This window comes from Protopterus annectens, chromosome 4.part0 (assembly GCF_019279795.1).
Source record: "Protopterus annectens isolate FY-2018-M chromosome 4.part0, PAN1.0, whole genome shotgun sequence".
Lineage (NCBI taxonomy): Eukaryota > Metazoa > Chordata > Ceratodontiformes > Protopteridae > Protopterus > Protopterus annectens.
In genome coordinates, this window is record NC_056733.1 from 799,601,329 (window position 1) to 799,614,463 (window position 13,135).

Consider the following 13,135-nt stretch of genomic DNA (forward strand, 5'->3'; position numbering starts at 1 on the left):
TTTGAACCAAAGAAAAACAATTAAAATCTGAAATTATTCCATTGACAATAATGAAATGTTACTAATTCTGCTCAAAGCTTAACATACATACCATGTACAGATATTTAATTTAATATTAAATGAGTTAAAGATAATTTATTACTCATCTTAAAATATCAGAGTAGTTTCACTGTATTTAAATAATAACATTCAAACAATAATCTGTGCTTAGGTATTTGTTTAATAGTATCAATTTCATTTTCATATATAATATTTGCTGTATTTTTAAATTCAGAAAAGGATGGTGTAAAATGGTTTTACAATTTGTGGTGGTGCTTTTATGTACAGCTGCTATCAAGCACCCTAAGAGAAGATCCTGATAATTTCTAATACAAGGAGGAAATGGACCACTGCATAAAACTAAATGCTTAGTCAGGGTAAGATTATCTGACCACAGTGCTTTGTCTTTGTTAAACCAGGATAGAACACTAATTCACATGGACCCTTTTCAAAATCAGCCCTGGAGCACTGTGCAGTTAAGTGACTTGTTTAGGGTCACACACTGGAGGCAAATAGAGGCTGTGGGAATCAAACCCTAGATCAAAGGATGCAATTCACTGACAGCTCATAGTCTGATTTCTCTCCTATAACTACTGGGCTAATCGCTGTATGAATATTTGAAATATGACAGTTGTAAAGCACACGTTGCAGTCTTCCATGATTATCATGATACAGATAGGACAGAAAGTGCTGCGGAGGGTGAAAAGTAGACACTAAGGGAGAAAAAGGTAAAATGCACAAAACTGAAATGTAATAACATAAAGAACAGGTAATAGTGATGAAGTATTCTGGCTTTCTTGTTAAATTCTTCTCCTGGTCTGTATATTACTCCTCTGATCTTTAACTTTTAATATATTAATACATGTTACATTTACAGAGATATTTCTCCCTCGTGGCTTAGCATTAATATTATTATAAGGTATTCACTGTGAAATGAAGTTTAGAGTATTATCTTTGCTTTATTCTCTTCTGTGCCAAATGTAAACTTTTATAACAACAATCTCAAAGTCTTCTTATTTTTATTTATTTTGATCTTGGTGTTAACCTAGTACATATTGATTCCAAAGACATGACTTTTACTTTCTCCAGCATCAGAAACATGTCATATATATACTTCCACCATCAAGTTTACACAGGCTTACAAAAATTATATTTGTTAAGAAAGTAAAAGGAGGAAGAGTTAGCAATCACTGTACTGCAAATAATACAGAAATAAAAATAAGACCTAGGGAAGGAAAAATCGAGTGGGAAAGGGAAGGAGGTATAAGAGTTAAAAATGTATAAATTACTTGCATTTAAAATAAATTGTGCAGTGTCTATATTATTACTTCACTGATTTACCCACATTCCATTGTTATCATTCCATCTGTTGCCTGCTCATCTTTTATTCTGCTTTACTTCTACTTCTGATAATTTATATTATATTTATAAAGGTAATTTAACAGGGATTACCAAATGAATGTGCATATGTGTGTGTGTGTGTGTGTGTGTGTGTGTGTGTGTGTGTGTGTGTGTGTGTGTGTGTGTGTGTGTATGTGTGCATGTCTATCTATATCTAAATTTATATATATATATATATATATATATATATATATATACACACACACACACACACACACACACACACACACACACACACACACACACACACACACATGGCTCTACCTTGATCTAGCGAATTTACGTTTCATCAAAACGTAAATTCGCGACCTCACGTACGGGAAAGTGCATTTTTTCAAAAATGCACTTTCGTGTAAAAACAAAAACAAACAAAAAAAAACACACTAAACACAATTATGCAGTGGCCAAGCCGCCCTGCACACCCTGCACCCCTCTTTTTTAATATTCTCACTTCGAGATCACACTACAATGGGGAAAAAGGAATATTCCTTTATCCCCACTGTACCATGATCTCAAAAACACTTTGCTTAGTTGTACATCAACAGTAAACATTGATGTACAGCTAACGTTACATGCAAACTGCATGTTTTTATTTATTTTCTGTTTTTTTTTTTTAATTTTTATTTCAGTTTTTACACGGAAGTGCATTTTTGAAATAATGCACTTTGACGTAAGTGAGGTGACGAATTTACGTTTCGATGAAACGTAAATTCTCAGGATCAAATGGGATCGATATATATATATATATATATATATATATATATATATATATATATATATATATATATATATATATATATATATACACATTGGGTGGCCACAGTGGTGCAGCGGTTAGCATTGCTGCCTCACAGCAAGAGGTTCTCCGGTTCATTTCTTGGCTGGGTTGCCTTCTGTGCGGAGTCTGCATGTCCTCCCTGTGGTCACGTGGGTTTCCTCCGGGTGCTCCGGTTTCCTCCAACATCCCAAAGACATGCTGTAGGTGGATTGGACACTCTAAATTGGCCCTAGGCATGAGTGTGTGTGTGTGTGTGCCTTCTGTGGAAGGTTGGACGCCAGGCTGGCAACTCAATACCGTAAAACTCCACTGCCAATCATGAGCAGACAGGTGATCTGCTGTGGCGACCCCTGACCAGGAAATGCCAGAAGAAGAAGACATACACACACATATATATATATATATATATATATATATATATATATATATTTATATCTTTCCTGATAAAGAAAACTACGTGAAATAACCAATGATTACATATAAGACAAATATGCTATATTTTAGCTATAAAGTTATATTCTGAGATATGTGATACATGCAGATTTAAGGCAAGCCTGTCCAATACCAATACCAAATATAACGTGTACTTGGTATGTTTTTCATACATGAATAGAACCTTGATTTTTACTTTTTATTTAGTAAGTTAATTATTTAATTAATAAAATATATTTCTAAAATCTTTAACTTTCTAAAAAGCTACGCTGTATGTGATGTTAATTGCATATCTTTTCTGGATATTATTTATTAACTCCAAACAATGAGAAAATATCTAGTCAAAAGAACTATATAAATTGCAATTAAATAAATGTGGTGCATGATATTTAGTGCCTTTTTAGTATATACACATAAGTTTGTTTCTTAGTTTCAGAGTGCCTACTCTAATATTCAAAAGGCAATGCCATTTTACAATACAGTGTTCTTACTTTTAAATTCTAAATTTGTAGGTTTCATAAATTAACATTTTTGTCCATTATAAACCAAGTTAGCTTCCTTCCATATCAATTAAGAAGTGAAAAAAAGCTATTTATAGTACCGGTTAGTTTCTCTTAGTACACCAGTATAGAAGCATGGATGGATAAAAGCATGACTATGGCCCTGGCATCCCAAGTGTGGCACTTGAATGCATTGGCAATGGAGGATGGCATTCCTTTTGTGATGGAATGATAGAGGAAAGCAGGATTGCATCCTGCTTCAGTTTACCAAAGGAGGGGTGGTGTTGCACTGGGCATCTGGGGGCAGATGTTCAGCTCGCCCTGACACAACTTGGTGTTAGCTCTCATTAGTGAATGTATGGAGGTGTGCATTTACAGGGTTTAGCACTTTGAATCCCTAAGGTTATATGGGTAACCACCCCTTACCCAGTATGCTGGGATACCAATAAGAGTACAAACCCCCCAAAGCCTTCTTGACTAACATGCCTCCCCCCAGCTAGGGAATTAGTGGGTACAAATCTGATAGGAAGGATTTCTGGTCAGCAGACAGAATGGAAAATGTTTTTAATAAAATTGTTCCTTTGAATATATCTGTTGTGTAAGTGAAAGCATTCTCAACATGGAAAGTCAGATGTAGATGTGTATGTAGGTACACTAATTTCTTTTCCATTTTATTTTTGCACATTTTTCTTTCTTCTCTGTCATCATCCCCATAGCTTTACTTCTTCTTAAATTGCTGTTTTTCTTTCAAATACCTTTCTATTAGTAACAAGTATTTACTTAAAGTGAAAATGTACCAACTAATGTTGTCTAAATTAAGTACGATGTTAATATATGGAGTCTATTTATACAGATAAATACTGAGTTTTAATAACTATATTTTGAATATGAAGTAGTTGTTAGAGCACAAAAAAGAAATTCTCCACATTTATATCAACATGTTTTTTCATTATACATATTAATGTTCAGTGCATTGACATAAATGAATGAAAGGGAAAATGTCAATCATTACTACCTAGGGCATAGCTTCTTCCATATCTTTCTTGGTATTTAGTCTTTGGATCAATAAGATGTTAGAAAACTCAATGTTGTCAAATTAAAAATATCCAGCCAAAAGGAAATAATTATTGACTAATAAAAGAAAAGTAAGTGTATCATATCTAAAGTAAAGTCTAATGAATGTATGCAGTACACTGCCCAGGCTTAATGTCTTTGCTGCAGTCCCATATAACCTCTTTATTTTTTATTAAAATTTAATTAAAATATTATAAATAATTTTGAAATATCATTGGTGTCGGCTTTATTAAGTAAAATAGCAGACATCCTCATCTGTTTGCTAAGAATCACTCATAGTGTACAGGTAATGCTGAGAGACTAAACATTTCTACTCAGCAAAAAATACGTAACACTAAAGATGTATGTAATACTCATTACAGCCTGTCACAAAATCTACTAATGTAAACAACAGTCTGCCTTAAAATTAAATATTTCATTTATACATACAGTAAGTAGCAAAACCAGCACTTGTTATAAGCCATCGCAAGATTTAATAAGTTCACTGTGCTGGAGTTCAGGCCAAGCAAGTGACATAAGACTATTCCTTCCCTCCCATATATCATATGTTGTATTTCCATTTATCAAGATTTTTCTTCAACTTGTTAACATTCTGGGATACTCTTACATAATGTTGAAGTTTATTCCACATGTATGGAATTATCTGAGTTATGAATAAATCCTTTTATGTGGTCTTTTTAAATTAATAAAATTTGTGTTTGAATATGACTGTGCTAATATAAATATGTAGTTCAAAACTTGTATATAAAATATTCTTAAATGTTCTATAGACAAACAGAAGTTTTCTTTGAGAATATCTATATTAAATGGAAAATGATGTAATGTTTCACACCTTTCCTGATATTCTAGGGTTTTTAAAGTAGCAGTCCATTTTATAAATTTACACTGAACCATTTCTTCTTCTTTCGGCTTTTCTCAGTTAAGGGTCACCACAGCGGATCACCTGTCCACTCATGACTGGCAGTAGAATTTTATGGTGTTGAGTTGCCAGCCCAGCACCCAACCTTCCATGGAAGGCACACACACACACTCACACCTAGAGCCAATTTAGTGTATATAATTCACCTACAGCATGTCTTTGGGATGTGGGAGGAAACTGGATCACCCAGAGGAAACCCACATGACCACAGGGAGGACATGTAGACTCCGCACAGAAGGCACCCCACCTGAGGATTGAACTGGAGAAACTCTTGCTGTGAGGTGACAACACTAACCACTGCACCACAGTGGCCGCCCTACACTGAACCATTTCTAGTCCCCACAAATGGCTAGCTGCATAAGTGTAAATATGGAGTTATATCTTATAATGGGTCTGACAAAGGTCTTATATAATTCAACTAACTTATCTTCATGTCTTATAGAAATATTTTAATAGTATGCCTGCTTGAACAAGGGCAGCACAAATGCCATTCTCCACTCGTCAGGATCATAACTAGTAGAGAAAGTTGGACTGAAGAGTTGATGGATGAGTTTTGTTAAGTGGGACTTTATGTTTCTCAGAAGGCATTCAGGGATATTATCATGATCCATAAAAATAGTGCTTTTAATTGTGGAAAATGTCACAAGGACTTGGTCCACTTTGGTCATAAGAGGAGTTTGAGGGAGACTGGAGGGGTGGAAGGGTGGAGTAAAGTTGGAAGAAAATGTGTCATCAAAAATCCTAGCAATGCCCTTGGGGTAACAGAAGGAGGTACCACTTAACATAAGCTTAATACAAAACTGTAGGTTACTTGTAAAGTTCTTAATATAGCTGAAGATGGTCTTACAGTTTTCGTTTGGATTAGAGGCAGTCTTAAGTTCATAGCTGGTCTTGCAAGTCCTTTTTATAACATGAGTGGACATCTTCTCATGATGGCTATGAGCTTTTCCTTTTATTATAGAGTTTGTTGATACTGAAGTTGTATCATATGGGTTTAGTTCCAAGCTTTCACTGATGCTTTCTTCAGACTGATACAAATGCTTCAATGCATCTATCCAAGATTTCATAAAATTCAAAGCAGTAAGCAACAATCTTAGTTACAAGATTTGTTAAGGAGCTATACCATTTGTGATAGTCAGTAAATCAATAAATAGTAAATAACTGGTCTTGGAGTAATGACTGAATATAGCAGAGTTATGAGGAGCCACAAAACAGGCTTTCGCAGAGAAGATCACAGCGAGATGGTCAGATTTGACTAGGGAGACTAACAAGTAGGCTTATGCAATGAGGACGAGTGTTTGTGAGGACAAGATCAAGAACATTAACACCTCTACTGGTTAGGGAGACAATTTGCTCAAGTACATTGGCATTTGCAAAGTCTAGAAATGTCTGGACAAATGTGCCTGTGGTAAATGTTTGTAATTTATATGTGGAGAGGCATTTTGTTTGATTGCTAACTTTAATAGCTGTTTAAGGTATTCTGCATTATCAGAAGGGGTCATAGATGAGGATCTGTACTTGACTATCAAATAGTAATTAATTTCACTGAGTATTACTAGTACTTCAGCCAGTTCCAGATATGTATCATGTGAAATCTGTTGAGAAACAATGGCATTATGGATAAATACAGATACTCCCTCACAGGTACAGGTGAATCTGCTTGCACGATACGCATTGTACCTAGGAGTGCAGGGAGTGGTATCAGTGCAACAAAACTAGGTTTCTGTAATTACACAAATGCTGATGTCCTCAAGGTTAAGGAAGGCCTCAAGTTCAAAGATTATTTGTTACACTTCTGGCATTCAGCAGTATTACCTTGATCTTATCCAGATTGGAGTCCATGAGGTGAACTCTGCTTAAAAATAAGGCACTCTGGGGAAAACAAATGTTTAGCCAGTGTGCAAAAACCAAGGGTAAATCCCAAGGGCAACCTTACAGCTCTATACTATTCAGTGCATATGTTAACTTCAGGCACTTGGAATGGATGATAGTGCAGTTCAATTAAAATGTTAATAGTTCATTTGTAGAACATACAAGCCATTAGCTGATTGGAAACAGACTGATCAACCAAACTTGTAAACAGACTGATCAACTAAACGTCTGAGATCAAAATCACTGAGTCAGTGTACAACAGCACAAGACACAGAGCAGTCACAGAGGATGCAAAACATATTTAAAAACTGCAAAGATCTTTTCTGAGGTCCACACTAAGAAAGGAATCAAAATTAAAATAGCAAAGTACCTGCAACCATGAAGAATGGAATATTCTTCCACAGAACATTTGCATATCATTAGTAATCACACCTCCTGGCACCTTACACCTGGAGCACTTGCCCTCTTCACGCCACCCTAACTTTGCTCCTCAGTGGCTGCACCCAAGAGAAAGACTACAACAATAGCAAGTCCAACTTTCTTCTTAAATATGGTGTGATGATACATGGGAGTGTGTAGTTAGATTGGCTTCACTGTCACTGAGTGGCGTTTCATCAAATGGAAGTTAATGAAGTGTGTATTGTCACACACAGGAGGTACACTATGTTTGGAGTTGTTAAACATTTAGGGAAGAGGTAGTGCTGTTACTTTTCTTCCAATTTTGAGGGAGTTACTTTGGAGTTCATGTGAAATGTGACAGCTGCCAGGGTGGTGGGGATTCCCCTCCCCCACAGTAGCACTTATTTCTTGTGTTTTTGTTTCATTGTTTTATTAGATGTCCCCTCACTTCCATAAGTGGCCTTACTTCAAGGCATCCATGACCCCCCCCCCAGACATTAACAGTGAGTTTTCTGATCTCCACTAGGAAGCACAACTTAGTGTGCCCTTTGATGTGTGCAGACTTGCTTAGACCTCTGGGAGAAGCAAGTGTACCTGTTTATGTAAGTATTTTATTGTTCTCAGCCACATTTTTTTTCACTTTTGTAGACCTCAGTTTTTTATGTCTTTAGTGGTAAGATGGTACAAAGCAGGAGAAATACATAAGTGAATATTCATTGTGAGCAAAACAGAAAATGACGTGTAAAGGAGGAAATACATACAGTTTAAAAATGTTTACTGAATTTTCATCCTTTGTTTTGTTTCTAGGGTTTCTTCATCTTCCTCTTTCATTGTCTTCTTAACTCTGAGGTAAGTGTGTAAAACAAAAATAAAGTACTAATTGCATTGCTGATATTTTGTTGTTACTGTCATGAGTATCTGCATAATAGTTTGCTCTATAAAAAATATGAATTAATTGTGAGGGAAGAATATATTCTTTTGTTGTGACAGGATAGCAGTTTAGGTGACAATCACACATTCTTTGTGGCCTCCATCTTGCAAGAGCATGCAGGAGCCAGAACTGTTGTATACGTGATGATATGAGATATTTTGGGTAAAGAAAGGAGGAATTCACAAGACTTATATAACATCATGCTTTCTGTTTCCATGCACCCACGACATATTTTTAAAAATACACTGAAAGGCCAAGGGCTACAAACGAGTCGCCTACATGATAGGAATGAAGACTTTGAAAGAGGCCTTCAGAAAATGAAAACTGATTTTACTTCTAGGGGTTATAATGTGAAAGAGATTGAGAATGTCCATGAAAGTGTCAGCCACTGCAGAAATACAAGTGGGAAACTCTATTTTTCATCTCACAAAAGCAATGATGACATATTGGTAAAGAGGGGAAGGAACAACACTGAAAATACCATTTTATTTGCTTAACTTATTCCAGTGATGATAAGAAAATCAGGGATATAATCCACAAACATTGGTCAATACTGTGTACTGACCAACAGATACAGAGACTGGTGGGTGATAGACCATCTTTTGGGTACAAAAACAAGACATCATTAAACAGAGACACTGTTATCCCAAAGCAACCAGCCAAATATGTAAAGGGAGAAAGGAATATGGAATGAGAAGATGTAACAGGTGCTCTTTTTGTTGATGTATCTGGTCTGTTTACACATCCCAGTAGTGATAAGAAGTTCTTTCACCTACCCGCAGCTGACTGTAATTCTAAGAACTTAGTATACCTGGCATTATGCAATGGGTGCTGCTCATTTTATATAGGCAAGATAAATAGACGGCTGCGTGAACGTATTCGTGATCATTTTTATTGTGCATGAAGGGGCATGAATTATAGCGTGATAGCGAAACATATACTACATAGTGGGGTGGAACATACTTTTAGGTTTCAAGTTTTAGAGATAATAAATAAAAGTATTAATAAGGGGGATATTACAACTAGGACTTATCAGGTAGAACTTAAATGGATTTTTACACTAAGAGCACACTGTGCCCCAGGGTTGAATGACAGTGTATCAATACAACATACTCTTAGAAAGAAATGAAATGTCTCCTCTTTCATTTTTATTTTTACTATTTTTACTATTAATTATATTTACCAGCATTAGTTAATAACATGATTAAATGCACTCTAGTTTATATGTATGTATTAATGTATTTATGTAATTTCTATGCATGATACTTGAAATGGAGATATCAATTGTTTTATCTTATTTTTTATTTTTGACATTTCTCCTTTAAAGTTGTATCATGCTGTTACCATGGCACTTAATTTACTTGGATGCACTTTAGATTGATTGGCTGTTGTCTGTCTTTAACTGGCGTATCTTGAGTTGTATGTTAGATCTGATGAAGCTTACTGCGAAAGCGCTTATCTGTTGTTCAACTTGTCATTAAAATTTGCTTTGTTTTTATCTATCTGCTGTGGACTACTTGGAATTCATATTTGTTGGAATATATACTTTGTTGCTGCATTCCAGGTGGTTTATCATTTCCAGGCAACGTGCTTTGCTGTTTTGTTGGTTTATTCCATTAATATGTTAAACCAAGACTTTGGAGGACTGTAGATCCCTAGAATAAGAAAACAAGCATTTTCATTCATTTTTCCAGTCCATTTTAATGCTATTTTTTTAAATGTATACTAAACCTGCAAACAAATAACCTTCTAGAATCCAGATATTTTGAGATTTGACAGTATGCAAATTGCTAATGGCTCACCATTTGGTCCATGTTGACTTAAATATCCACAAGTAATTTTACATATTTGGGGGGGGGGGGGGTTGAAATGGAAATATATAGTTGGCAAATGCTTCTCATGCATGCTTGATTTTAATTTGATTGTGGATACCAACCTGATAGTGCATAAAAAAGAAGTTGGTATATATTCTGCAGGTATATTTGTTTTCTTGATTGTGACAGCTCACCCCACTTACCAGTTTAATTCCTATCTATGCATCATTTCTGTGACGCAGCCTTTCAGAAAGAATTCCATATCTGTCAATTTACCACTGCACCAGCTGCATCTGGCTTATTTTACATTGCTTCCTTGATTTAGTCAGCTGCATTTAGTTTGCTGACTACACAACTCGAAACTTTGTTCTCTTATTTAATCAAACATTCGCTTTCTCGCTTGCTGTGACTAGCAGATATAAACTAACTTTTAAGTAGCGTATTATGCTAACAGCCCTAGAGAGACATGTTTATCAAGTTTTAGAAGTTATAGCATTTTGGTTTATGGTTGACAACTGCTCTTTAATTTTATATGATGATTTGTTTTGTTGATGATTGTTATTGTAACTAGGCAGAAGCTTAAAAATGGTATTGTGACATAATTAACTTACAGCTTCAAATAAATAAGCAAATAATGAAAAGGAGGATATTGTGTTATTGGCAAAAAAAAGCAGATGACACTGCATAAAACAAATACAGTACTCAAAACTTTGGGGTTGGGAGGGTGGTGTAATAGTTAAGGCGTTTGCTTTACAAACACAAGGTGCAGGGTTTGAGTCTCACGAGGGAAAATTGGCTAAGCTTAAAATGGCTCACAAAGGCAGCTAGCGTAGTACTGAACCTAAAACTATGCATTTCAAACTAGAAGCAGAGATTTAAGCTGCTTTTGCATAGCAGGAGAGTGGTACCAGGAAGAGATATGAAGGAAGAGAGTGGAAAAGAATAAAAATGCTGTCAGATAATTGATCTGGGAACAAGAGATCTGTTAAAAATTAGCTTGATATTTTGAGAGGATGAAGAGTGGATTTAAAACATTGATGGACTTAGTGGTGAAGAAACTAAATGTAATCAGCGCATAACTTTTTCTAAGGATGTGTTCTTGTTCCATAAAGTCTGTTCCGAGGAAAGGAGTGTTGAAAATAGGAAAAAAAATAAATGAAGTAGTCTGTTAACATACTGAAATGTAGAAGAGAGAAACTGTATCTGTATGGTAATTTGATTCTTTGTAATTGCACAGAAATAAAATGAGTGCATTTCTGAAGGCGGTACCTAACCTCCTGACAGAACTGTTCAACCATCCACTTAACATTGGTTGGTTTTGTAAGAGGCAATGAGGCTATGATAGTGTCATCCCACAGGGTAGAACTGACTGGGAGAAACACATATCCATGTCAGATCTCAATATGTTAGGCTGACAATTCACCAGAAACTAGAAAAACAAGTGTGTGTTGAGGAAGATTGTCAGTTGATGATCCTGTTAGAATTGGCAGCGTATATTCTAGTGCGTGCATATGCTGATTTGTGTTGAGGAAAATTGGCAGTTGCTGATCCTGTTAGAATTCACAGGGTATGTTCTAGTGCGTGCATATGCTGATTTATTCTAGTGCACACATTTGCTGATTGGTAGTTGGTAGTTCACCCAGACAGAACTGGCAGGATGTATTTAGGTGTGTACTAAGGATGCTGTTTGCCAGTATTTCTTTACCTTGTTTAGTTATATATTTAGCTACTCAGTGGCATGTTGATAGCAAGAATGGTATTCTTTTAACAATTTTGCACTTTTGCATTAAGGAAGTCAGTGCAGGGTCCAGTCATGTCCCTCGGCATTTAAAGATTGGTATGCACTTAGATAAGACATCCACTGGTGCCTTCAAGCAGAAGCTTTCTTTATTTGTGCCAAGTTAGTTCTTCTTCCCCTTTTTTTTAACCTGATTTGCAAAGTCTTTTTGTTTGTTTTAATAGTTTTAATAGTTTGTGGTGTAGATGGGCCAGGTCATGTGATCATTTCTTTAAAATCTGGGAAATGACTACAGGTCCTGATAACATGTAATCTACTTCTATAGCAATTTTTCTGTTTATGTTGCAGAGAAAAAAAGAAAAGGGGCAGCCATGGTGGTGCAGTGGTTAGCATTGTCACCTCACAGTAAGAGCTTCTCTGGTTCGATTCCCATCTGGGTTGCTTTCTGTGTAGAGTCTGCATGTCCTCCCTGTGGTCACATGGGTTTACTCTGGGTGCTCCAGTTTCATCCCAAAGACATGTTGTAGGTGGATTGGACACTCTAAATTGGCCCTAGGTGTGAGTGCATGCCTGTGTGTGTGCCTTCCGTGGAAGGTTGGGTGCTGGGCTGGCAACTCAACACCGTAAAACTCTATTGCCAATCATGAGCAGACAGGTGATCCACTGTAGCAACCCCTAACCAGGAAAAAGAAGAAGAATGTTGTAGAGAAAAGGGGAAGTTGGTCAATACCTACAGTGGATCTAAAAGTATACACACCCCTATTAAAATGCCAGGTTTTTGTGATATAAAAAAAACGAGACCACAATAAATCATTTCAAAACTTTTCCTACTTTTAATGTGACCTATAACCTCTACAATTCAATTGAAAAAAAAATCTGTTAAGGGGAAAAATATAAAAAATAAAAAACGTACAATAAGCTGGTTGCATAAGTGTGCACACCCTTAAACTAATAATTTGTTGAAGCACCTTTTGATTTGATTACAGCATTCAGACTTCTTAGGTACACACCTGCCATCAAATAAACAGACTCTGATTAACCCCAAATAAAGTTCAGCTGTCCTAGTAGGATTTTCTTGACATTTACTCAGTTGTCAGCTACAGCAAAAGCCATGGTTCACAGAGAGCTTGCACAGAATCAGAGGGATCTCATTGTTGAAAGGTATCAGTCAGGAGAAGGGTACAAAAGAATTTCCACAGCATTGGATATACCATGGAACACAGTGAAGGCAGTCTTCA

At 36.0% G+C, this 13,135-nt stretch overlaps 1 protein-coding gene across 2 annotated transcripts in view; it reads left to right on the forward strand.

Moving 5' to 3' along the window:
- ADGRD1 (adhesion G protein-coupled receptor D1) overlaps positions 1 to 13,135 on the forward strand; it is a 2,063,662-nt gene that overhangs the window by 2,016,988 nt on the left and 33,539 nt on the right. For both annotated transcript variants that reach the window (XM_044068759.1, XM_044068760.1), the window contains one exon: positions 8,222 to 8,263. In XM_044068759.1, the coding sequence (XP_043924694.1) occupies positions 8,222 to 8,263 (42 nt within the window). The remainder of the gene's footprint in view (positions 1 to 8,221; positions 8,264 to 13,135) is intronic.